Source organism: Zonotrichia leucophrys, chromosome 5, assembly GCF_028769735.1.
Source record: "Zonotrichia leucophrys gambelii isolate GWCS_2022_RI chromosome 5, RI_Zleu_2.0, whole genome shotgun sequence".
NCBI classification, from domain to species: Eukaryota; Metazoa; Chordata; class Aves; order Passeriformes; family Passerellidae; genus Zonotrichia; species Zonotrichia leucophrys.
The window spans coordinates 18,225,631-18,252,588 of NC_088175.1; the positions used below are offsets into that span (position 1 = coordinate 18,225,631).

At 51.1% G+C, this 26,958-nt stretch overlaps 1 protein-coding gene across 3 annotated transcripts in view; it reads left to right on the top strand.

Moving 5' to 3' along the window:
- Window positions 1-216: 216 nt before the first annotated feature.
- The window catches only part of LTBP2 (latent transforming growth factor beta binding protein 2), a 70,651-nt gene continuing 43,909 nt past the window's right edge, over window positions 217-26,958 (top strand). For all 3 annotated transcript variants that reach the window (XM_064713549.1, XM_064713550.1, XM_064713551.1), the window contains exons 1-3: window positions 217-975; window positions 8,807-8,877; window positions 14,497-14,737. In XM_064713549.1, the coding sequence (XP_064569619.1) occupies window positions 521-975; window positions 8,807-8,877; window positions 14,497-14,737 (767 nt within the window). In that variant the 5' untranslated portion in view covers window positions 217-520. The remainder of the gene's footprint in view (window positions 976-8,806; window positions 8,878-14,496; window positions 14,738-26,958) is intronic.

The window sequence follows — 26,958 nt, forward strand, 5'->3', positions numbered from 1 at the left end:
GGCTCCCTGGCCAGGCAGGGGTTAAGGCTTCTCTGTTGTAGTTTGTTTCCCTTTGCCAAAGTGGGTGTTGCTGGAATGTCTCCTCTCCCAAGAAGGGGGGCCGAGCCGTGTCCTCTGGAGAGGGGGGATGTCAGCATCAAAAAGACACAAAGGGGGAGGTTTCCAAAAATAAAACCCTCCATCCCCTCCAGGCGCTGCCAGTGCCAGAGGCAGGCGCGAAGGTGCTCGGAGCTGCCTGCGGAGCGCGGGATCTCGCTGGCAGCCCGGAGAGCGGGGCCGGCCGCCCTTCTCCTCTTCCTCCTCCTGCGGGGGCTGCCCGGCAGCCCTCTCCCCGGCTCGGCACCGCTCTCTGCGCCCCCGGCCCCGGTGGGCGGCAGGTCCCGCCGGAGTCCCGGAACGGGATGGGGCGGTGAGCGGGGGCGGAGAGCCGGCGGTCCCCGCTGCCCCGCGCCCGCCGGGGATGCCAGCCGGGCTCTGAGCGCTCCGCACCGCCCGTCTCCCCTCGCCACCGGCTGACACCATGCGGGGCGCTGCCGCCAGCCTCCTCCCGCTCACCTTCGCCGTCCTCCTGGGCTTCGCCCGCTGCCGGCCGGATTCGGCGGCCCGGCTGGAGCCGGGGGCCGGGGGCGCGGCGCGGCTGCGGAGCCGCGGGGCTGCCCTGGGGGCGGCGGGCACGGCCAACGGCCTGTCCCCAGCGTCCCGGTCCCCTCCGCCGTCACGGCCCCTCCCCGCAGCCCTCCACGTGGATCGCGGCTCCGCGGCCGCCGCGGGGAGCCCGAGCGGTGCCGACGGCCGCAGGCAGCGTCCCGACCGAGGGCTGCCCGCGCCCCGGGGCCAGGCGGGAGATGCCGGGCTCGGTCCCGGCGCGGGGCAGAGGAACCGGCAGGACTCCTCCCGCCAGCGGCAGGGCGGCGGGCTGAAGGCGCGAGTGGTGCCCCGGGCGAAGGAGCCAAGCGGCAGAGGGAGGATGGCGGGGTAAGTGCTGCGGCCGGGGGGATCCCGCCGGGGCTGCGCAGCGTGAGCCCCGGTGGTCCCGGCGCTGGGAGCCCCAGACGGAGGGGCAGAGTCCGATCCCGAGCCCCGTGTGCATCCTCTCTTCCATCCCACGGGGCTCCCGGCGCTGCCACGTCCCCCGCGGGATGGCGGGCAGTGTTCCCCGGGACCGGGTCCGGAGCGGCGCACTGGACCCCGCTGGATGCTCGCTGTCCTGCGGCGCCTCTGTCCCGCACCGAGGCCGCGCCGCTGCAGCCTCTTGTGGTGCTTGTGCGTGTGTCGGTGTGCACGCAGGCGGGGCGCGTTCCCGGGTGTGCGTGGGCCGCCGTCTGCCGGGCGAGGGGCTGCGTGCTTCAGGCGTGGGGGGATGCAGTGCCCTGTGGCGGGTCGGGGCCCCGGGCGGCAGAGAGCTGCTGTCCCCGCTGCCCTCCGAAGCTGCCCTGGGAGGCTGCAGCGTGGAGGACTCCCGAGGGGGATCCAGTATGATTGAGGTGTGGAGCAGCTGGAGGGGCTTGCTTGGCTCTGCGGGACGAGGGTGTCTGCTGCCGCCCTTGCTGCAGGTACCTGGCCTCTTGGCTCCTTCCTCCCATAATGGGCCCCTTGTAAGCTCTCCACGCCGCAGCTTCCCATGGCTTGAGTTGGCTCAGCCGAAGGAGGCTTCCTATGACTTGCCTGGCAGGGCTGCTTCCAGCTCCAGCCTCTGGCTGCAGCCCTGAGGAGGTGGAGGGGATATCGTATGGCGGGGCCAGCTGCTCCATCGTGAGGGGAGCCTGCCGTCTGTGCAGGGCTGATGGACTCCTCAGCCCGGGGCCCCTTCCTCGGCAGTTCCCCCACATCTCGTGGCTGATGCCCTTGGAGATCAGCTCCTTTGCCACTCGGGCAGGGCTGCCAAAACCATCGCGCAGGAGTTTGACCAGCCCGTGTGGCACTGTGTGTGTGTCTGCTCTCGTGTGAGCCTTGCTAGGGGGACTGTGGGGGCAGGCTCTGGGTTACAGCCCTCTGAAATGGGCAGAAATGTCTTCTAACATCTGGTGGAGAGCTTCACTAGAACACAAAAGGTCTGTCTCTGGGTTTTCTCTCTCCCTTACTCATCTCCTTGTAAAGTTTGGAGACAGAAATGTTTTCTGTGCCACTCTGTGTACTTTCCTTCAACACATCCGCAGAAGCACCAAGTTCACTCTACTTCTATTGTGTTTGATACATAAAGTATCACTACTATAGGTTCTGAGCTTACCCAGCTCATTATCTTGGCTTGTCAGCCACCCAGAGAGGGAGTCTTGGGAAGATTCAGTCCTGCTCAGTCAGATTTGGGCGTTTTTGGGCTCAGAAAGATTTTACCCTTTCTGCAGTTGGAATGTTGTCAGTGTTGCTTTGGGATCATGTAGCAGTTTGGTTGAATTGGAGTCATCTGATACCCAGCATGTTTGTTTTCAGACTGCAGCTGCCTCTGGTGACAACAGCTGGCCTGTGCTGCTGTCAGGAGCGTGAGGGCAGCCCCAAGGTTCACACTGTGCTCGCAAGAGCCCTGAACCTTTTTGCAAGCAGCTCTCATCCCTTAATCCAGGGTGTAAACAGGGATGGCTGGTCCAGCACTTACACAGGTTACCTGTTATTGTCTATATCTGAGAGTGCCACTGCCTCCAAGCTCAAAGCAAGGAAGAGCTGTGTCCGAGTGCTGTGCTTCTCATGCAGGCTCTGCTGCACTTTCTGCCTCTGCTCTGCACTGGAAGATCAAGGCTGAGGATACCAAGCTTTCTGCAGTCTCCAGGAGCCTCAGTTCTGCAAAGAGTCTCTAATGGCTTTCTGTCTGTTCTGGACTCCAAAGCATCACTTTGAAGCTTCTCTATAACTCACTGTCTTTGGAGCTTAAGAGGAAGCCTCGCTGCAACAAGTGCCCATGAGTAACCACATGGTGCTGCTCCTCATGGAAAGCTAGCTGCTGCTGCCTCCAGCCACTCTGGGGGCCTCTGTCCTTCCACCTCATCCATCTTCTTACACCCCTTGCTGCACCAGACACATTTTCATCCAGGAAACTCGGCCCCTAAAAAACTTCAGTTTGTGATGTTTCATTTTTTTGCCAGGTGAGATATTTTCTGTTCTGCTATTTACACCGAACTCCTGCAAGTCTCTGGTATGACAACCTTCATTTTCCCTTACTCAGGTAACTTTTCAGGCACACTAAACCCCAGTACTATTTATACAATTATTCTGGCTAAAAATCACAACTCCTGCATGTGTTGCCTTTTCAGATTCCCCAGTGAGAGCTCTCTGCTGGTACCTTCAGGGGCCCTGCAGAGTTCTGTGGTTGAAAAATCCCCTTTTATTGGCACTCTATGTTTTTCTAGATAATTATTTTCTCACCTTGTCTGATAGCTGCATACCCAAGATTGAGTTTCTTTCCTGGGGACTCTTTGGATGCCACCCTGCTCAGTCTCTCTCTGACCTTTTTGCAGGTGTGACTTGTACGAACAATTTCATGAATGCATCCAGCTTCAAGACTTGCAAGAGCTGGGTTTTAGTGTTTTCCCCTGAAACACTCCCCTCCCCTCACTGTGAGGTGACTTTTGATATCCCCACAAACATCACAGAAAATTACTGACTCCTGACTCTGAGTGAACAAAACAATCCAGCCCTGAAAACATCACTGCTTTGCTCTGCTCAGCTTAACATCCCTGTTTCTCCAGCTCCCCTGACTAGAAGGATTTTCCTCTTGAGTGTTGTGGGGTAGGGTAGCTGTGACACATGCTAGATGTGACTGTACTTGTGTGCTGGATGCATCCCGAATTTGGGGTGGTCAGTCCTGCTGCGAGGACACTGTGGGCATCTCCCTCTACATCAGTGTCCCCTGGGATGTGTCCCCTCTTGTTCTTCTGCCCCGTGGCTGGGAGGGTGGGTCACAGTGATGAGGAAGGTGGGTGATGGGAGAGGAATCTGGGGAAGCCTCTACTTCTGGTACCTGCCTGGACACTTTCAAGGGGCATGTGAGGCTTCCCAGGTAGCAGGCAGAGAGTCCCAGACTCATTCTTTCCCCTCCCATTTTCTTTTGGCACATTCTACACCCCGGTTCACGTTTTATTGCTGTTGTAGACACCATCTGTGGCCGTGTAATCCTGCTTTACCCAGGCTTTGTGGCATATAGGTTCTTACTGCAATGTGTTTACAGGATTGCTCAGGAGTGGAGGCAGTTAAATGCTGGTGTGGACTTGGCAGAGGGTTTTCAGTGACTCATCGATGCCAACAGCCTTTTGCTAATGTTCTTCACTGGGTCTGACTGCAAATATTTCATATGCATTTGGATGAAGTTCACTTTCCTGCAGTAGAAAGGCAGACCTGATGATCTAATGGTCCCTCTGGCCTCCTGTGAGGATGCTGTACATGGTCTGAGTGGAGTCAGCATATCTGGCAGCACAGAGTTCTGTGTGAAGCTGAAAGATGATGCATAGATTGCTATTAAAATAAGTGGTGGAAAAAAGGGTTCTACTGAATTCTTCAGAAACAGCATGTGATCATTGCTGTAAAAGCCATGATCTTACTACTGTTTTCTTGTTTTCCTCCCCCCTGGTGCCTGTTATGGTTGCTTGGTCTTGTTTAAGATAACACTGCAAGATCTTGCAGGCTGTTCTCATCCTGGGTACCTCAGCCCACCTGAGTCTGATCCTGCTGGTAGCCTCTGGCTGCAGCAGCAGAGGAGGGGATGAGGGAGAGGCTTGCAGCAGCTCCTTTGCTCACGTCCAAGGTTGTGCCAGTGCATCAGTCAGGGCTATGAATGGTTCTTCGGGGTGCAGGGAGACTTCATGGCACTGGCTTCAGCTCTGTGGGGAGTTTCAAGGGGCTGTCTATCCCAGAAAAGGAGCAGGTCAGTGAATAGTGCCTGGGAACTCCTGTGCACCAAGCTCAACATGCCAGGGATTATACCTGGGCATGGATGGTGCATGCTAGCCACAGAATGAAGAAAAAGCTTGGTTTGCAGTTGCTGGCTGCTGCCTGTGCTCTTTGGAGACCTCAGGGTGTACCTGGTACTTGAGGCAGAGGCTGAGATGTGGATCCAGTGCCCCACTCCGCATTTTCCCAGAAAAGTACTGAGTTATGCCTTAGGGTTTTCTTTGGTAATGTGGCTATTTAGCTGTCTGAGCTATTCCGTGCCCTTTCTCTTCAAAAAGGGGGAACTGGCTGCTGGAAATGATCTCTGTCTGCTTTGGTCTGAGCTGGGCTGGGAACTATTTTGGAAGGTGCTGAGTAGCCCATGAGCCCTGAAGCAGCACAGTGTTACAAGCAATCAAGTTCAGTGCCTTTGAATGTTCTCAGCAATGTTTCATTTCACAGGATATGTGCTAGTTGACCTGACCCTTAGGAAGGCTAATACATTATTAAAATCTTCCACTGGTATGGAGACAGAGATAGGAAATGCTGATTGTTTGCTGAAGGCTTGTTTTGGCATCAGCGTTAGGGCTGGGATGAGGGCATCCCATGGAACATGACCAATATGAGGTTCAGTGGAACTTCAGTTTGCAAGGCCCCCGTCAGGACATGTCCTCCCTTCTGCTTTGACTGTTGAGTTTCTCTCCAGCTGGGAGAGCTGCTGATCCCTCCACCTACCCATTCATCCTCTGGTCCCCCTGCAGCCCAGGCTGCCCTGGATGAGGGTGTGAGTCATGCTGCCGTTTCCTTTCTGCTCTGCTTCCTGTTCCAAGGAGTGGCTAAGCAGGAGAAAACCTGCTCAGGCAGCTGCTGAATGCTTCAAAGTTCCAATCGTGGCTCTGGCCTGTGCCGTTGTTGGGTCTCCAGGGGCTTGGTGTGTCACTCATGGCACCCAGCAGCTCCTCTTGCCAGGCAGTTCTGCCCGATGCCTTGGCAGTCCTTGTTCCCTGTGCCATGAGGGGTGACCAGGGGCTGCTCAGTGTCTGCAGGTAGCTCCTCGGGAGGCACCCCCATTGTGGTGACACCAGACCTGGGGGACCCTGCCACTTGTTTGTTCTCCAGAAGCAGCCCTGGATGGAGAGGCCAAGGGCTGGGCTTGCCCCACAGGGGCCTCGTGCTTGAGCCGCATCTCTGCCTAAAGTGTTTGTGGTGTCATGTGCAGCAGGACAAATGGATGTGGAAGCCACCACTCTGTCTCAAGCACCATCCCACAATGCTGTAAACATGCCACGCTCCTTAAATTTCCTTATTCATTCTGAATTCTTTGCAAGGCAGTACAAACCCCATGGCATTTAAACCAGGCAAATGACAACAAAATACTTGAAGTAGAACCAGAAGTGCTCAGGAATGGGTCGGATGCAGCAAAGCTCCCATAGCTATTTTCTTGCAGCTGATACTCTTGCTCACCTGTGCCTCATGCTCTGTGAGGCCCTGCTCACTGGGCTTTCATCAGGAAACAGTTGTGGCTCTTCTCTGCCCTCCAGCACTACCTACATGTTGTTCCTTCCAGCTGCTTATTTCCAGTCTAGGAGGTCCTCCCTGCCTCCATCTGTTCCCGTTCTCTCATCCAGGACCTTATGGTAGGAAGGAACATTCCTATCCAGGTATTCCTTCTGCCCCTGCCCCTGAGGGCACGCCTGCCCTCCAGGCTGTCCTCCCTCCAGGAGCATTGCCCTGGTTGGTGCTGGCATCAACACCAACCCTTCCCCTGGGGCTGGCAGCTCATGTCTGAGGCTGGCAGTGACACAGAGGGGCTCTGTTGAGGAGGGGACTGTGCTGAGCCCAACAGGGGTTTCACGACTCCAGGAGTGGCCTTGTCTGCTCAGGCTTGGGCCCCTGTCTATTTGAGCCTCGGATCTTTTCTCCTATGACTGCTGGCTTGGTGTGGGCATTGAGAGCAGCTATTTTGCCCACAAGAAACATGATTTTCTGGATAAGTTGAGGTGGGAAAGGGCAAGGGCTTTGCTCACTGAAGAGACTGAATATGACTTATGAGATGTGTTTCACCTGTGCCAAAGGAAGAATGGGAGCTGTGACCGTCTAAGCAAAGCTGATTATGTTGCTGCTTGGAGCAGAGTCCCTCTCAGGACCTTAATTATCCAAAGACCTGCTTCAGCTCAATAGTTTTCTCTTTTTACTGATCAGGACATCTTTAAAGTGTTTAAGGCCTTGTGAGCTCTTATGCAGTAAATAAAGGAAGGTTTGTTTTTTTTTAATGGATGCATTCTGAGGTGTCCTAAGGAAGAGACTCATACATCTCTTTGAGTTGACAGACAAAATGCTGGAAATTGGTGGTTTTGCCCAGCCAGAGCAGATATGAGTGAGTACTAGAAAAATTACTATTGGCTTGTTCTGCTTGCAGGAAGTTGCACCAAGGGAATTTAAATGCTTTCTCCCTATAAAAATCTGCTCAGGTTAATAAAACATGGATCCTGAAGGACTAGGTAACACTTTTAAATGACATGTCTTCTCAGACCACTTCCCTTTCCCACATGTAGCAATTGTAGCTCTGCAGGCAGCTTCATCTGTGTACACCAGAACAATCCTTGGCATACCTGCCACCCACTGTCCTTGGCTCTCCTAAAGAGAGCCCCACAGCTCGAGCCCTGGCACTTCTGGAGTCCCATCTCAGGCCATGTGGATGCAGGAGTCAGGAGGATGCCAGTTTAGAGCAGGATCTTCCTTTGACCCTGCTGTGTTCATGTTAAAGTCAGCCCAGAAGACAAATGTGCATGTTTCTGTGGTTCCTGTAAATTCTGTCAGCAGCTCTGACTGCCTTGTCCAGCATTAGAAATAAACCATACTTTCCACTTCTTTTCCAGAGGATTTCCAGAGCTTTCTGGCTATTTCTAAGTTTCTAGCTTTTGACAACTGTTCTTTCTCATCTACCTTGACATGCAAAGGTTACCTATTTCTAAAATCTTCTCTCCATGATGATTAATACTCTTGGAGAGCACCCTGAAACTTGTTATTCCTTCTCATTATAGACACTTAAATATGATGTGACCAGAGGAAGCAGCATTAGCTACCTGCTTGGGCATTGCAGAGCACCCCTAAGATGCCCACCACTGTCTGTGATAGTTCTATCAGTCATCCCTACCTGAAAAGAGACAAGAAAGGAGAGGTGGGGATGATGTCACTTATGTAAGGGCAGTCAAAAAGTAACTGCAGCTAAATCCTGGATTCAACAGTCATGGATATGATTTCAGCATCTTGGAATTAGTGTAGCTCTGTGCACATCAGGTAGACACAAATTTCATAGCACCAGAGAGTCCTCAGAGCCCTGAGCCATTGCACTAGAGACAGATCACAAAGGCAGGACTGGGGTGCTTGCAAAGGGAGAGCAAGCTGGGGAGCATCCCAGAGTGTGGCTTCCGACGTGCCACCCGCGCCAGGGCAGGGCTGGGCAGTGAGCAGCAGCAGGCAGCAGCAGTCAGGTGGAGAATGGAGTGTTGTTCTCGGCTGGAGCAGCTCAGGACACTGGCAGGGGCAAGATACTGTGACCAAAGTTGAAATTGGGCCCAATTTACACCCCAATACCATGGAGAACCATGAGATCTTTAATGATCTCTGGCTGCTGGCCTCCAATTGCTCTCAGGAGGAAAATGGTTCCTCTGAGTGCTGTGCCAGGAATCCAGCATAATGCCAGTGCAAAAGGGAGCTCCTCTCTCAGGGATCGCTCACACTGCAGCATTCAAGTCCTTGGGGGTTTATTTTCCAAACACTTAAACAACTCAGCCCTTGTCCCATTGGTTTTGATCTCAGCTGCTGGTCCATCTGGAAGGAAATATCAGATCCTGCAGGAAATAATTTTGTGGGTGACTCAGAGGTGATGGCTGCAGCAAGACCTCAGCTTCCCCCTCTCCTAACCACACTGCTTTGTCTCTCTGCTTAGGCCAAATGTCTGTGGCAGACAGTGTTGCCCAGGATGGACCACAGCTCCAGGCACAAACCGCTGCATCAAACGTGAGTATGAGAGTCTCAGCCAGTGCAAGTCTCAGAATGCACCTCTAAAAAGTGCTTGAATACTTCTGTGACCCCACACACTGCCCATGCACTGTGCCAGGGCAGGAGATAAATCCTGGGGTCTGTGGAGGCAGTGCCAAAGCCTTGCTGTGGGACTGCCAGGCTGTAGGTCAGCTCTTCCTGTCTGACAGCAAAGTTGGAGTAGAATAATTATGGTTTTATTTCATTATTGTTAGTAGTGTCTATCCATGGCAGGATCTTGTTGGGGCAGAGCATTGCAGTGGCCAGTTTGTGTGTGAGTTTTGAGCCTTGGGCTCTCACCTGTCCTGCTTGGAGCAAAGACGGGTCTGTGAGAGTCCCAGCAGCTGGGAACAAGCACACTGGGGCTGTGCTCATGTGGGTGAGCGCTGCTGATGCTGAGTGGTGAATCAGGGCTGCAAATTAGATCTGAGTGCTATTAACAAAACAATTAATGGATTTGGCACAAGGGCTGGGATGGGTGGGGCTGGAGCATGGGGTGCCTAAGATGGCAGTGAGGCACAGGGCGCTCCTGCAGTGCAAACTGCCTGGCCAGGACCCTCCTGCCTACCCACAGAGGAAGCATGAAGTGCTCTGCTCACCCAGGCAGTGCTGGTATGGCCCTGTGGGCTGTGGTCACTGTGGGCTGCCTGACACAGCCCTGGAGAGAAGATGTTTGGGTAGGCACCAGTGCACTGCCCACCAGAGACAAGTGAGCTGCCACCTCCATCCTCAGTAGCTCCTCAGCTCTGAGCAGCCCCTGTGTGGCCCCTGTCCCTGAACAGCAGGGCTGTCCCAGCAGCCCATCCATGGCCTTTGGAGGCCCTGCTGGCCCCGTGCACCTGCCTGGTGCCAGGGAGGTGCGGGGCTGCCTGTGGCTCTGTCAGCTCTGGGGGCTGGAGCACGGCCGGGGGGAACGCCCGGCCCACAACAGCGACAGCATCTGCCTCTGCTGGGGCGGCAGCAGCAGCTGCCCAGATGTGAGGCAGGGAAGCAGGCTCAGCTTTGTTTGCCGCGGGATCTCACGGCGCTCTGGCCGTGCTGGGGTGACTGCATTCGCGATCCTGTTTGGGAGCAGGGGGCCAAGGGCTGACTCACCTCCCTTCTCCCTCTCCCCCCTCCGGCAGAAGCCAAACGGTAGAGAGCGTGCTGTGCTGCCAGACAGTGTCTGTAAACACAGCGCGGGCCAGCCATGGCAGCATCTTTCTCTCATTAGGGATTTTGGTAGGAGCAGTGGATCTGGGCTTGCAGCCACGCGGGCTGCCTGGTGATTGCTCAGGTGCTGAGCCCTTGTTCCCAAGGATTCATTAAAAGGACAGTGTCAACATGATCAGGCCTGACAGTGTCCCCCTGACCGGGGACGGTAAAGCTCAGCCGGGACTTCGGTGGAGACTGGTGATGTGTAAACATAATTTAATTCCCAGCTACCTCCTTCCCTGAGCTTTTCTGCTGGAACTCAAGCTGCTGGAGACATACAGCTGTTTTTAAAGCTGCCAAGGCAAGCTGGACAGCCCATCCCCATTAAGTTTCTGCACTGTAATGCTGTTTAATGTCTGTTCCCATGGTCTTTGATATGTGGCATATCAAGGAAGTCAGTGGGGTAGAAATGCAGCCAGAGAGACCCTCTTAAGAGTGATGAAACATGAAAGAATTAGTATTCAGGCATTGGACAGATACTTGGTTTTCAAGAATATGAGCCTTGAGGTACAGGACAGAGAACATGTCAAATTGTTGCCATAATCTACTTCCTCTCACCTACCAAAGGTGGTGGTTTCTTCCTTCGCCCATGCTTTTGTAGGCACTTTATTCTTTCAATATCCCTGCATATGACTTAACTCCAGCCTTAGAATAGTGTCTCTCAGTATGTTTCAGATTTGAGGACCAAAGTTGCAGTGAGGACTTGTGGAATTTTCAGACAGTCTGTGACTGGGAAGATAAAAAAAGAAATATCTTTCCCTGGAGCAACAACATCTCCTGGGAAGGTGGAAATGAGCTAAGGGAGTTTAGGAGGAAGACCTTGGCTGTTTGCAGAGATCCCTGTGACCTCTGCCCCCAGGCTGCCAGGTTGTGCCATTGAGCTGCATACAGGGACCGTGCACCGTGAGGCTCCAGAGTCCTCTCACAGAAGGGGCCTTTAGGGATAGTGAGCTGCATCTGAATGTAGGCATGAAGGGTTCAACCTCCTGCCTGCTTAACTTTGTTCTGGAGTGAGACTCTGAACATTATGTTCTTAGTTTGGTGGAGAAGAAACCTGTGTACACAAGTAGCCAGATGCCCCCTTGCACTGCCCACATTTTCGGGGCTGCAGTGGCTGCAGCGTACACTTGTCAGTAATTTAGCTGCTGCCTATCAGCTCATCATGCTCAGCCTCCCCATGTTAGTTTATCAGCCTCCACTTTCATCAGCATTACTCATGATAGTTCTTTGCTGCTTCCAGAGATAGTAACCTGGGCTGGGAATGCAGCATGAGCTTTTTTCCTGACTGGAATATTTTAAAATTTAAAAGAAACATTTTTAACCAGTGTGTCAGGAAGGACTTAATAAACTAATGCACTTTCCAATCTTATACAGATGGTCTTGCAGTTAAGATGGTGAATAAAGGTGCAGGGATTCCAGGCTGAGTCTCTGGCTCTGCTGTGGCCTCACAGCGTGACTTCAGACAGTCCCATTAGCATCCCTGGGGCTTTTCCACATCTGCAAAATGACATTCACATGCCTCTTCATTTGTCTTTCTTCTGAACAGTGGCTATAAGGTTTTTTGAACCCTGGCTGTTCTTCACTGAAGTTCTGTTTCCTCTCTGTTATTCTTGCATTGCTGTTGATCCACCTCCCTGTGGATCGCTCACTTGTGGTAAACTGTCCATCCCTTCTGGGAGTGCTCCCACAGTCAGAGCCATAAGTTAGAACTGAGAAGTTCTAAGTTAGAACTTTTTCATGAGAAAGTGGACTGAATAACCCCAGTGGTACAAGTCCTTCAGCACCTTCTCAGTTTTCCTATGGAGGCCTTAGCTGATGGACAGGTTCCCCTGCATTTTAAGTGGAACTGCACTGGAGCTGCTTGCAGTGAAGATCTACATCACTCTCCTAGATGAAGAGCATGAGCAGAGCTTCAGGGACTCAGTAATTGAATGTTCCCTTGCATGTCATTGCTCAACCCTGGGCCAGGTGTGCCTGCAAAGCAAAGCTGGGCTGGACTTGGTGGCATTCCCCTCTGACAGGCCTGGCTGGGTGGTCAGAGTTGTGCCATAGTCATCCCTGCTGTGTGACCTTGCTGGGAGGACTTACATCATGCACTAAAGACTAGACTTGACCCGTGAGGGCACTGCTAGATGTTCTTGAACAAACTAAATTTTCTGTTAGTGATACTTCAGCAGTGTTCCAAATCTTATTCTTTTATTAAGAGTTTTGGGATGGCTATTTTTGTTTCCCCTAATCCCCAGCTCCTGGAAGAGGTGATTGCATGAGACTCCAGTGAGAAGAAATGAGTGCCTGTCATCCTAACAGAAACTGTTTATAGTACCCCGAGCTGGGGAGCAACACCTCAAAGTAACCCCGAGGTCAGAAAACAGAAAGCAAAGAGAAATATTTCAAATATATATGTGTATTTTAACCATCTTGTTTCTTCAGCTAATGTTATGGTTTGGGGGGCCTGACTGGTGATTTCATGCACTTGTCACTGGCAGTGCTGCCACTGACTGATCTGCTCTCTTTGTATTGCATAGCTGAACTGAGTGGAAACCAGCAAATTTTAAAGCTCTTTCAAGTTTCCCCCGAGTCTGTAAAGGCAACTAGGAAGGGGATTAATCCTAGAGCTAAAATATTTCAGCTAGGGCAGCTCCCCATTCATCCTTCTTGAAGAGACCAGAAGACTAATCTCATTCCCTCCTTCCTCTTCTCTATGTAAACTGCCTTAGGGGCTTTTTAGAGTGCCTGGTCACTTATCAGCACTTTCCTGCTGAAGGGTACAGTCGAAGGTGACTCTGTTGGTGGGAGAGGTTGTGAGAACTGCTGTGGTTCCAGGTCCCAGCATCGTGGCTCTGCAGTATTTCAGCATGTGAAGTGGTTGTTTTCAATGGCAGGCTTCCTGGGCTGGTGGCCTTTGTTAAAAAACAGGCATTTATTGGGAGATAACAGTAGGGACTGGCAGCCTATTTAAATCACAGCTGAGTTTTGTATTATAAATTACATCAACTTCTGGAGTGCCAGACTTCCCAGAGACGCTTAATTCCTGCCTGACTAGGACCTTGTCCCTGTTCCAGGGACTGCAGTGTTGGCTGATTTATTTTACTGGGAGATTTCATCAAAACCTCTGGCTTTAACCTATACAGCCTTACGTGACTTGGGGTCTCCTTTTCCTTGAGATCTCCCTCTCTTCCTGAGTGTTAACATGGTAATAAATGTCACGTGAAGCATTCCAGTGAGCATATCGTTGATCTAGTTAGGAAAAGTTGATAGCAGTCTAGTTTTGGGATGAGGGAAGGGTTGTGGGGGCTATGCTGCAGTGAAAAGAATGCAAGTGTCTGCATAAGGACTTCTCTCACTTGATGACAGCAGGATGATGTGTGGATGGCACACGAGGAACGAGCTGTCTGTATGTTTGTTGTCCAGAAGCAGTGTTTCCCACAGGCATGCTTGTATCTCACAGGAGTGGAGAGCACAGCCAGAAGGGGAGGGACGTGCTCTTGAAAGCCCTGCAGCTGTGTGTAAAGGTGGTGAGATGCCCCTGCAGTCTCCCTAGGGCAGTCCTGGGAGAGGGGATTTCAGCAGAAGCAGTGGCTTCATGGGTTGAAACCCATTCACAGGGTTTCCATGTGGCTGGATGTTGGTGTCCACCTTGTGTTGTCCAACACGGTTTTATTACCCTTTGACCAGCTGGCACCTTCTTTCTCTGAAGGACAACACTGTTTTCCAGTGCCTTTTCAATTACCCTTGCACAGAACAATGAGCCCAGTCCTACTGGAGCAATCTGTGGATTCCTGGCTGCCACTGCCTGGGTCATAAACCCAATTTGGCATCTGTTGACTTGGGAAGTGTTAGGGTCCTGTGTATAATTAATAGCACTTTCCTCCCGGGGCGCAAACTGAAGCTGATGTGCTGTAATTAGGAACACACAGGCTCAGAGGTTGATTTAGGCATAAGGTTAATGAACTGTAAGTCCCCGTAGCAGTGGAGGAATTTGAGTGACTCCAAAATCAGCCGTGGAAGGAAAGCTGGAAAGCACTGAAGGGGACAGGCCGGGGGCACTGTGCAAATCAGACCCCAAAACTGACTAAAGGTAACATGCAATCCCTTGCTTTGTGAATTAGGACCTATTCCTGCCCAGAGCACTCTGGGCAATGCTGGCAGCCATGTGCTCTCTGCAGGCCATGCTGCTCATTTCTGAACTTTCTGAAATGAGCCGTGCTGGAGAAGAGCTCTGCAGAGACCAGTGTGGAGAATAGAGGTGACCTTGGGGCCGACAGCATTGTAACACCAAAGCTGTGAGGGTCACCTGCCTGTAGAGATGAGATGGGACTGTCCCAGTTGTGCTGCCCCAGCTGCGTGTCACCACCATGGGGCTCAAGTCCCGTGTCCACTAACTGCCTTTCTGTGTCTCCTCAGCTGTCTGCGACCCGCCGTGCCAGAACAAGGGCTCCTGCAGTCGCCCCCAGGTCTGTACCTGTCGCTCAGGCTTCCAGGGCTCCCGCTGTGAAGAAGTTGTTCCTGAGCAGGAGTACCACCCGCCTGGTGCCGCTGCCTTCCAGCCCGCCGCAGGCTCCCTCCGGAGGAGGACCGGCACAGTGGGGCGGGATGCCTCCCCGCACAGGGCTCAGGCGCCCATCCCACGGCACGTCCCAGCTGTGTAAGTCAAACTGAGTCCTGGCATCATGCTGTGCCCATCCCTCAGGCAGATAACACCTTGGTCAGCTGGGCCACGGCCTCTGCTTCATGAGACCAGGCAACCTGGCTCTCGATGAGCACTCCTCCATAGGCTGTATTAGCTGACATAAGGGGGTCAGGTCCTGCTGTCCCTCCAAGGGACTCAGTTTGTTTCCAGCACTTTGTCACAGTCCCCTGGCTACACAGGAATGTGATGGGCTAATGATGATCCCATGAGGGAGGAGAACTGTGAAGGTCATCAGTTTGCCCTTGTCCTGCTGGTGAATAGCCTTCATGGTAGCAGCAGGGTGGACAGACGAGTGGTAGGTAAATCTCTTTCCCAAGAGGATATGTTCAGAGCAATATATCCAGGTAGTACCAACAGAAGAGAACACCTGTAAGTGCTGGTATTAGCAAAACAATGACACTCACAGATGTCTCCTGGCAGACTCTAGCAATTATTGAACCATTTGTTCTGTATTTCTGAGTAATTTTGCTTTGGTTTGGATCATTTTGGCGCTCAGGCAGATGCCTGCATATTGGGTACAGAAGCAAAGGTGGAGCTGCTGGAGCTCAGAGGTCCGTGCAGGGAGGAGTGTGAAGAGTGTGTTAAGCTCAGATTGACAACTGTGGCATCGTCTGGTCTTTTCTGAGAGGAAGGACCTAGGGCTTCAGTGCACGTGCCTCAGATCAGTGCTGAGATGCTCCTGTACCTGAGCTACCACTGCTTCACAAAACGTTGTGTTTTGTGACACCCTGCTGGAGCTGGAGCTGTTTTTACTGAATGAGGCAGTGAAGATGGGAGAGGTGTCTTTCCCTAATAGGCACTGCTACTGTGCCAGCAGCTTTTTGGGGATGGAGCATTGAGAGTAGTGCCTGCTACAATAACCCACACATATTACTTGTTTGGGTTTTTTTAGACCATCTCCACTTCTCTATAAGAGTCCATGAATGTGGGAGCAAACTGTTAGACTTCATCACCCCTAAAGGCCCCTGTGTTTCTTGGAGCCGTTCAGTCAATTGCTGGGCCAGAAAGACTGGTTTTGTTGGTAGCCACTAAAGCAGAGAATTTTCTCATGGCTTCCAGGAGGAGCTCCTCTGTCACAACCAGGAAGACATTGCAGCAAATTACAGGTGTTTAACTGGGATGTAATTTCAATTTTTCCTTCAACTTCTCTGAACTTTTGGCTTTCTCTGTCAACATCACTTTGAGCTGCCTGAGGAGAGGGCAATTTGGCCTTTGCTTTTCTATTTTCCAGCAGGTTGTTTCCAACATGCCCATTGCCCCTACAGTAGCTACTGCCTTTCTGTCTCTTTTGAAACAGAGGCAATGCACGGGCTGGAGACAGTTCTAGACCCTTGGCTGTCAACAGTTTTGGAGAGGCTCAAATGACTGGCTAAGATTTTACTGGCACCGAGTAGTTCACTGAAGCTGACTTATCTTGTGTCCAAATGGAAGACTATCTGATAGAAACCAACTGAGCAAAGGCAGAGGTGATGCTGGCAGGGAGAGGTGACCAAGCCCCTGCCATTGCTGCTCTAAGAGAGGCTTGCTGCCCACGTGAGCACACAGCCCCCTCACGTGCCTGTAACCCTGGGCATTGCTGATGAGTTTCCCTGTGGTGATGACCTCCTCCTACCCCTCTGTGCTACCACTCTGTGAGGAGGGGCTGCAGGGGAGGGAGAGCAGTGTCCTTGGAGATACAGCACCTGTTGAAGGCTTTCCCTGTAGGGAACATGACCTCAGGCTCCGCACAGAGGACAGAGCGCTGTGCCGGCACTGGCAGAGCATTCTTGCCCAGTCAGTCAGACATAGCAGCTAGTGATCACTGAGCTGGGATTGCTGAATGCCCAGCTGCCCGACGTACCTTAAATCCTCTGGCACTATCCCAAGGAAACAGGACTCCATTAAGGACTGTGCTCTGCTGTTCCTCCTTCTCTGTCCATGAAGGCCATAGGATGTCACCTTCATCCCATGCCTTCAACAAGAGAATTTGACTGTTGTCCTTTGCAATGGCCACAGGTAGGACACCAGGACATGTCCACCATTGACTGCCTTCTGGAGAATCCTGAAGGATTCACTGAGGCTGCTGTGTGTCTCTCCAAGAGGGAGTTGTCTCCCCCCTCTGAGTGCTGTGCTGCCCAGGCAATGTTTGCCAGCCCTGCTCTGCAGGCAGGTGGAGGGCTGCCTGCACCCTGCCACTGGTCTGCATTGAAATGCCTCTCTTCAGCCCCTGGGTGCTCTTCTGTACAACTCAGTCACTTGGATTTTTTCTGTGGTCTGTGGAACTTAAAACATGGTGTGGTACTGCATAACTTAAAAGCCTTGTTGCTGTTAGAAGAGTAGTTTCCCAAAAGTTTTTGCGTGTCCCTTTCAGCATGCCAACTTCTGAGCTAGCTGCAGAGCCTACTGTAAGAGTGAGCATCTGCAGCCAAAGGCATGGTCTTGGCCATGCCCTCCCATTGCTTCACTTGTTGGTCCCCACCTGGTCTCTGGGTGAGTTGGCTCAGTTCAGTAAACCAACAAAAAAATGAACACAGCAAAATCAAAGACATTTTCTGCCACTTCAGTGGACTGAATTGGCTTATTGGAAGATCACGAGACCAAAAGAATTGGACAGAACTGCAAGTCTAGCAGTGAAGGGGAGGAAAGGAGGGGTGGGGAAGTCACTTCTCTAGGTTGGTTATTTGTATCATGAAACCACACTCTTAGACTCGTCTGAACTTGCAGTGACAACATCATCTCTTTCCACTGAAGTACATTCTGTGCTTTTGCATGAAGCTCTCTTCATACAGTTTTGTAGCAGCAAAAGCAAGAAGTTTGTCTTAAAAGAGCTAGGTAGTGGTTGTTCATGTTTGCAGGTATGAGGATTGGGTTTTAGGCACTGCAAACTCAGAGCTGCATTCAGTGGAGTTCAGTTCACTGTCAAGTGTGAGAGGAACAGCTTGGGTTATCAGGTCCACGGTCTGCTCCAGGATAGGGCGAGTTGTGCTGGTGGACACTGATTTTTTCTAGTCAGCCTGGCATGATTTCACAGGAGCTGGCTTTCTTGTCTGATTTGTCAATAAGGAAGAGGTAGAAGAAGTTCTTGAATGGTTCTGTGGATAGAGAACACTGGTGATTCTAGGTCAGTGTTGTGAGAAGACTCTGAGTTCCAGGACAAATACCCAGTCCCCAGCCTCCCTGTACATTTGCATTGCTTACAAGCAGGAGTTCCACAAGAGTAGGAGCTTATAGACATCTTAGCCTTGTCTTGCTATTTCAAGATAGGAAATAAATCCTCACACGAGTGAATTTGCATTCTCTTTTTTTTATTTGCATCTATATTGCCTTTATTTGTGTTTGTTTGTACAGAGCTAACTATCAGAAGCTCTGAAGCTATACAGTAGAACAGTACTATATTAGATTCCCTATAAACATGCAAAAAAACCCATGAATCCACCACAGAGACCTAGAGAAGTAATTGGGTTGCTATTGGTTTCAATGTGTTTTGAAGTGAGTCTTCAGAGAGAAAGTTAAGAGAGCAGCCAGCTGAATTAGTTAGGAACTGCCTGGACCAAAATAATCCCCCCTTACCTGAGTGATGGGACTGCTTTAAAATTATTTCTTGTCCTCATCTAGTTGGACTTGCTGCTTACCATGACTGCTCCTTCATTGTGGGGACTAACTTGGTCTGGAGGTAGGAAATTTTTGGGAGTCTGTAGGAGCCCATAAAGTGTTGGTGAAGAGCATGACCAGACAGCTGCCTGTTTTCATGGTTCTGCTTCTGGTATGCACATGCTTCTGGTTCTGCTGCAGAACCACAGTAGCCTTCTGTGGCTTCCCTGCCAGGAGAGCCCAGGAAGCACAGCTGGGACAGCAGAGGTGTTACTGTCAGTCCTCTACCCTCAGGTACCTCCTCACCCTTGGTGCGAAGCGGCAGCTCCTTGAGCAGCAGGGCTGTACCAGTCATACGCCACTGGTTGTACTGCTTGGTTGGCATTTTCACCTGCCAGATGTGAGGGCTAGTGAACGGACCTGTGGGCATTCCCACTGTAGCTGTCATAGATCCTTTTCTGGGTGTGCTGGCAGTCTTGGAAAAATGTGGATTGAAGGTCAGCTTGAATGTTGTGCTGAGCACAGGCATCAGTGCTGCAGAGTTACTTGTAGCCCTCAGTGTTTCTGTCTGGAGAGGTACTGGGTAAGAACCACTCCATCCTGGGCTGGCCTCTATGGTGTGGATTCTCTCTTCCTCCTGGGACTAAAGAAGAAGAAGATGTATTCAGTCTTACTTGAGCTCAACCCTTGCCCAGGGAAGGACAAGGCTAGGAGAAAGGCAGCTCTGAGTCTACTTTGCTGACACCAGAGCTGGTGATGCTCCAGCTGTCATCCCTGGAAATATAGGCTAAGCAGTGAGTACCACTTCCCAAGTCCCTTCAGCAGTCTGTGGCTCAGTGCAGATTTGGAGTCAGGTGTCCAAGAGAGCCTGTGGAGACTTGTTAGCTGCTGCAGAAGCTGAGAGGGCCCCTTTCTGTGCTGGGTGGAACAGCAAGTGCTCTGGAGAGCAAAATCCTGGGGGTGTTAGAGGCCCTCCCAGCATGGACTAGCTGCAAACCCTCCCTCTTCTTGATCTCAGCCTGAATCTCTGCCTGGAGAAGCAAAGCCCTGATGGATGATTGTGCGGGTGGAGTTGCACCTCAGCCCAGAAGCTGAGCTAAATGGAAACAGCTTTGTTTTCCTAAGGCTGAAGTATCAGCAGAATTCATGTTTATTTAGCAGGGAGTGGAAAGGGTTTGTTCCCTTGCCCCTTACCCTCAGGATGGCTGACCAGATGCCTTTGACTCTGGCAGTGTGTGTGGAGGGTCCTGTTGCTGCCCCCTGAGAAGGTCCCTTCTGCCAGGGATATATAAATCTGTAGCCAGCATGTATGCAAGGGAGCTGTGCTGCCTGGATGGGAAGTGTGTGCTGGGTGATGGGCATTTGACTGGGAAGAGAAGCAGAGATGTCTGGGACCTGCAAAGCATTCCCCCAGTGATGCAGGCAAGGGAAAAGGACATAGCTATGGGGTCAGGTGCTGAGACACTGTGCAGACAGCTTAATGCAGCTAAGCTCTTGAGGGCAGGGAGCTTCCTGCTCTGAGAGGGTTCTGTTTAGGCAAGGCAGTTGTTGGGAGTTGCCTGGTGTTTTCAGGGTGGAAAAGGAAGAAGGCTGAGTTGCAACATGCCTGGCCCACTGATTTCTGATCCCAGACTCTCTGCAGCACCCTGGAGGAGACACCTCCTCCCTTCCTGATGAGAGGAAGTGCTGTATGCAGCCCTTGAGGAGCTGTGGCAAGCGCTCCTGGCCTGGGAACACTGGGAACCTCATGCCAGCAGGCAGGCTCTGCCAAAATCTCTGTTCTCTCTCCTGGAAGCAAAGGATTAGAACAGCAGGGAGCAAACAGATGGGAGGATCTTGGGTGGGTGGCAGAGGTTGCTGGATGGAGAAAGTGTATTTCCCCCCATTTGAAAATTGTTCTCTTTCATTTGAAAATCCTGCCCTGGTGGTAGTCAAATGTCAAGCATGATCCTTTGCAAAGGGGAGTGGAGCCCATGGATGGATACAAAGCTGTCTGCCCTGGGGTCACCACTTAAACCACGACATTGAGAACTGCAGCTTGGCAAAATCAGCTTGATGAGCTTGTTGTCATTGAGGACTAGCAGATAGAACAAAAAGTTCACTGCAAGGTCACTTGCTTTTTAAAGATGCTGCTCCAAACAGAGACAGATTTGTCTTAATTGTTAAAGCAGGATCTGGAGCCTCCTGTCTTGCCAGCTTTGAACTTTCCACATTCATGAGAAAAAGGGGAACTTGCTTGCTGCCTTACTTGGGTTGCTGACGAGTGTCCAGGACTGTTTATCCACCATATGTCTAGCACTAGCAGGAGGTCTGTACTAGCTACATACTTGTTGAATACATCTTTGCTCTTCTGCTCACTTATGATTGTCACTCAGTCCACATTTATGATTGTTGCAATTTATTAATATCCAAATATCAGAGAAAAAAAAAGCCAGACCTTGATGAGAAGCATCACCCTGTTTAAGTGCATTCCTGTGGCATAGACTGTGGCAGCTTTCCCACTTCATTTGGTATGGGACCAGCCCAGGAGATCCATAGTACACAATGTTGAATTCCCGGGGTAGAACACCGGTGCCAGCCTTGTGCCACTACAGTGTCTGTGCTTGTCACTTGAATGGCATATTTTCTCAGTGCAGATAAGCCCTAACTGCAGCTTTCTAAGGTGCTTCCCTTTGGCAGTATGGTTTTTACAAGGTAGCCAAACATTTACATTCCTTGATCCAAAGCCAACTTTGAGTAGATATCTGAGACATTGTTAAAAAATTGGAACTAAAAAGCCAGTGCCACTCCGGGTGAGAATATGTGAAAAGGAAAATATGTCACTCAGGACAATGGGATCTCCATAAGCTCCAGATCTAGGCCCCTTTCCTGCTTTGACATAGTCAAAAGTCCTTGGCAAGCTGGATGAGAAGCCCAAAGGAAAAACTCAAGCTACTCAAGAGGAGTGTAAATGCCATTTTTCTTATATTAAAAAACCCCTCCTATTTTTAAATTACATGATATACCTTCTCTAATCTGGCACCAGATTCAGTTGCTTTATTTTCTAGTGTTTTAAAGTTGTCAGCACCCTTCTGGTTTATATGTTTTATATATTTACTTTCTGGGGGGTTGCATACCCTTCAGAGCAGCAGGAGAATAGCTGGCTTTCAGGCCCCTTTTCAAAACTCCAAATATGGTCTTTACATTAGACCTGGTTTTTCTGCACCTCCTTGGGAGCCATTCCTGTAGCTTAATGCAGCCTTTAGGCAGTTCAAATGCACTTTTCCTTCTAACTGAGAGTGCTGCTACTGTCAGCTCAATCTGAGACTCCATGCAAGAGAGCAGGGTGCAGGGCAAATACATTGTACATGTGGTAGGTAAGGTAGTACAGAAAATCCAGTTTATAGCCTATTTTATATACTATACATATATCATTTAGGACATTTATGACAATACAATTTATATAGCAGTTGTATAAAAAAGAAAGTTGTTAGAAGAGCTCTAAGGCCACATGATCAAATGCTGGGAAGAGTTTTCCTAATGCCTGAATTTGGATTGCCATCTATCTTGCTTTCAGCTCCCTTGTGCCTGTGGATTGCTGCAGTTTCTCATACCTGACTGTGTGTTGCCTTTTTTGGTTTAAACTGGTACTTCACTAAAATCAAAGCTGCTCTCTTTAGTTGAGAATGTTTCACATAAATCACTGGTGCTAGCAGGAAACAAGGGATTAATTGAAGTTGATTTGATACAAGAAGTGGCTGAAATGAAGATCTAAAAGTCTTCATATAAAATTTACTTGTTCTCTTTTCCTTTCTTCAGAAGCATCCTGAGAAATGCTGCCCTGAGTGCTTGGTGCTTGGTGGGATTGGTACCTTGCTCTCCACACCACCTCATTTTTTTCCACCTGTGTGAAAGCTCTCATTTAGGCAGAAACTAAATATCTAGACAGGAATTAAGAAGACATTCAGGCTGGAAAAATCTTATCTATCTATTGCTGCTGAAGGAAAAATATCCTCTATGCAAGGAAGAAATCTGGAAGCAAAGGCTAGGATTTTTCAGGGTAGAAGTGAAAAGCAAATTAGTCAATGGAGGGTAATTCATGTGGTGCATACCAGAGACTGACGGTGCTTAGGACCCAAGTCAGATGAGTTTTTTTCCCTGTACACCCTGGGCTCCTGCTCTGAGTCAAGGTATTCTTTATTGCCAGAAAAGATCTTGACAAATTGGAAAGAATTCAGAGGGAGGGAGGGAGCTGAGTGGAATGGTTAACAGACCCACATCTGCAAAACTGAGCCAAGTGTTGGCCTTGGAGGATGAGGAACATACTTGGAGGCTGAGGCTATCAGGATGGGGCAGAGTGTATTAGGTTGCCTGTGGCCTTGGCAGGGTGGCCATGATAATATTTCAATGGTATGGCTTTCTAAAAAGCAATGTGCCAAACTATTCCAGGGATGTAATAACAGGTTGATAATGACACTGGAACTTTGCCTTCTCCATGACTTTGGAGCTTTGTTGTTGCAGAACTGGAGTCCAGGCACTGCCAAAGCAGGTGCAGGGCTCCATATCCCTTCTCAATGAGGAGTCTGGGAAACCTGTTCCTCCCTTGTAGTCGTTGGTGTGGGTGCTGAGGGCTCTGTGAGAGAGGTCTAGAGCAGACTGATGGTCATGGTACTCCTGAAGTCACTGGCTTTGCCATCAGGCACATGCTGACGTGGCCAGGAGTGTTCCTGCTTCCCAGACACCCACTAGGCATTTGGCTAGTGAGCACGTGGAGGGATGGAGCTGGTGCAGAACAGTACAGACTAAAAATCACTGGGATGCTCATTCCCTGATCCTCAGCTGGAATGGGACTTCAAGAGTGGATAGCAAAGGTTACATCCCAGCTCAGCTCTCATGGATTGAGTGCTGCAGGTGCAGGAATCCTGTGTGTGGCTGGGGATGGAGCAATGTGAGAAGACCTAACAACACTGAGGTAATAGATCCAAAGGCCAGGACATCCTGCTGGGTGTTTAACCATGATTTTATCTTAAAATATGTCTTAGATCTACAGTGTTCCCAGGATGAGTGGGAGACCACCTGCTGTAGATGAAAAGCCTTCACTTCTTCAGATGAGAGCACTACACACATTTCTTCATGTTGTTGCTCTCACGCTGTGTGTGTGTGTTCATCCACAAACTCCTCACCCCCCTCACATGCCTGGGATGAGAGGGGCATTTCCAGCCCTCTCTGTGTCCTGTGTAGAGCAGTGGGCAGACAGCTGGCTCCCCCCACTCCCAGGGGTGCATGTGGGTGCGAGGATGAATAGGCTAAAGTGTTTTCTCAGGGCTTTGAAGCTGGCAGCCTAGTGAAGGGGGTGGGTGTTGCTAGTCAACAAGATGGAAATGAAACTCAAATGTTCTTGTTTTGTCACTGTGTTATGGGGGAGATGAGTGACCTCCCTGCAGCCAGTGTTGAGCTTTTCTCTGCCTGATGCCTCTGCAGCAGGTTTCATTAGATGGCCGCCAGGCCCTCAGCTTGCAGCTGTTGTATCTTGTGGAAACACAGGGCCCTTTGAGATGGAGATCCGTGCTCTGTGTGTACAAGCACAGGTTGATGTGTTGTCCTCTCCTCTTGCATGCCGCTGCCCTAAGCACAGATCCTGCCCTGCCCGGTAGGACCCTGTACTGGGGAGTGTGGGGAGCAGGAGAGGGGCAGAGGAGGCACTGCTGTGGTTGGTGGGGGGTTGAACCTCAGTGGGGTGGTCACAGTGTGTGACTGACAGCTCATTGTGTGACTGACAGCCCACTCTGTGACTGACAGCTCATTGTGTGACTGACAGCCCACTGTGTGACTGACAGCCCATTGCTGACTGACAGCCCACTGTGTGACTGACAGCCCACTGTGTGACTGACAGCTCATTGTGTGACTGACAGCCCACTGTGTGACTGACAGCCCACTGTGTGACTGACAGCCCATTGCTGACTGACAGCCCAGCTCTGGCTGTGCCGCAGTTTGTGCCGGGGTTTGTGGTGGAGCCCAGGCTGCGGCCATGGCATGATGGCTGCAGTGAGATGGTGGCACTGATGGAGACCTGCGTGTGATGGCAGCTGTTAGGATGCTTCTGCATGTGTCTCTAATCACTAAGGTGTGAGACTGCCTGTGTGACTGCATTTGGCAGCAGTGCTGTGCCTGTTGATTGTGCTGCTCAGCACCAGCCCCTCCATGCAGCAGGGGAGCCAACTGAGGCAGTTTTGTCACTGTTCCAGCCCAAAGGAGTGTGCAGCTGAGCACCACAGGCCATCCTGGGCAGTTCTGACAGAGAAGTGGTTCCTTGCCTGGTCTCCCTCACCACTGAATCCCAGTTTTAGTCTATGGAGTGTTCAAGATATGGCCCAAATGTGGCATTTGCAATCAAGTAACCTGGCATGGTTCCTCTGTTGGCTCCACTTGGAGCTCAGAGCAGTTGCAGGCTGCATTTTTATTTTTGGCTTTGGCCTGCACTTCAGCTCTGGAGACAAGCAGATTGCAGACAGCTCTTTATCACATTTGGCATTTGGAAATCATTATTCTGGCCGTTTAATGGATCAGCACTAAGGCCTGATGGATGCACAGTCTGCAGCTCCTGGTGACCACCTGATGCCATGTCCTTGAGCAGGGCATGTTTCTGCAGCCTCGCTGGGCCAGGCAGGTGCTGTTCCCATGCTTGGAGAGTTGGACTTCTTCCAGGGAGTCAGTTGCTCACTGCCTAATACATGAGAGCAAAGAAGAGCATTCAACAGAGTGGCAGGTGGCATGTGTGGCACATGTGGAAAAGGAAGGGCATTTAATGTCAGCAGAGAGCTGTGTGGAGGCATGTGAGCAGCCACTTTGGCTAAGGAGAAAATTGGATCCCAAGAGACTGGTTAAAAAGGACTTGTTAGTTGTCTGTGGGCTTAGAGGGGTTCAGTTACATATGTGGTGTCTGGCAACTCCTGAACAGATAAAATTAGAGTTCACAGCCCTCTGTCTCTCTGTTCTCACACAGTACATGGCAGGCTGGGAGCCAGCTAGGATGGCTCTGCAGCACTGGCACTGCTTTGGGGGCCAGAAGAAGGAAGATGCCAAGGTGGTGGTGGTGGAGTCTGAGCTTGGTGGCATGAAGCAGACAGCTGGTGACTCTGGTGCCCCATGGACTTGCACATCTGCTGCTACAGTTTGTAGCGAGAGATTCAGAGAAATCTTGGCCAGCCACTGGCACATATGTGAAGTGGAGCAGGCAGCTGGAGTTACCCCTGCAACATGGCACAGGTGAGAGCCCAAAATAAGAGCCATGTGGGCTCTATGAGAGCCTCTTCATCACTGTGGTAAAGGATAGGGCTGGCACCTGGGTGCTGGATTGACATGACTCTTGGCATGTGCCAGTGACAGAGTGTAATGTGCATCAGGGAGCCTGACACATGTTCCTGGCCCTGCAGCCCCGCTTTGTGAGTGCTGTTTGTGCCCTCCCACACAAAGGATGTCATCAGTGACACTCTGCCAACAGCAGCTCTAGAGGTCTTGGAGGGGAAGAAAGATTTGAATGACTTGCACCTTGATGTCCCTGCGATGGTCCAGGTGCCAGTGTCTCGTGTCCTGTTTTGCATGGCATCTGGCTGCAGATGTCTGTGGACCTGGCCCAAAGGCACCAAGCAGTCATTCTTGTGGCCTTCATGGTACATAGATTCTGCTCGGCTCTCCCAGGAAGGTCTTTTTCCTGTGGAAGCTGGCAACCGCTTCTCCTGTGCAGAAGAACTTCCCTTGCCTTCCATCAAATGCTGGGGAGCACGGGCTTCAGACTTCAGGGACTCCTCATTTCAGTGGTAGGTACCAGGGCTGAAGACACTAGCAGGAGGGACAGCAGGCAGGTTTCAGTGGTATTTCTGCTGCCCCTGGAGATAATAAACTGAGCCAGGATTTATGGACCTAATGTGGGTGAAGTCAGGTACCTTGTATGGTGTGGTTTTCCCCCTCCTCCCAGAGTCTTAAGAGAGCTGCCTTCCTTGTCACGTTTGTGAGCTAATTGATAATAAACTGGAGTGCTCTCTAAACAATGCCTCTCCTGTGCCTGAGCCCTGAATCCTTTCTGCCTGCTGAGGAACCTATTTGGAATCCAAGAAAGGGGAAGTTTCTGGTTTGCAGTCGATTTACTGCTTTCCAAGGCTGGCTGCTTCTCTTTCCCCCATAGACACAGATGCTGGTGTTAAGGCTGCCCATTCTTCTGTTATGCTTTAGTGGAAAATCAGCAACTGCTGAGCATTACAAAGGGGGAAGTGAATCACTGATTTTGGTCCCTGTGGCCCCAAGCAGGGAGGGCATCTTGCCAGAGGGACAGGCAGATGGACAAGACAGACACCAAGTATATTGTTCAGCATTTAAAATGCAGGGGAGAACCTGCCTGTTGCCCTGGCAGGTTATCAGGGGTTGAGCATGACTCAGTCCCTGTCCTGGCTGAGCCCACTCATGTGGAGATGCACATGCAGGCTGCAGTCTGGAGTAGCTGGGGTGCACTGACCATGGACTCTGCTCCCAGCCCACGGGCAGCACGTCTTCTTTCTGGGTACCTGGAGGCAGCAACTGCATCCCAAGCAACAAGCTGGTTATATTTGGAGAGATGGAGCTTGTTGGGCCCT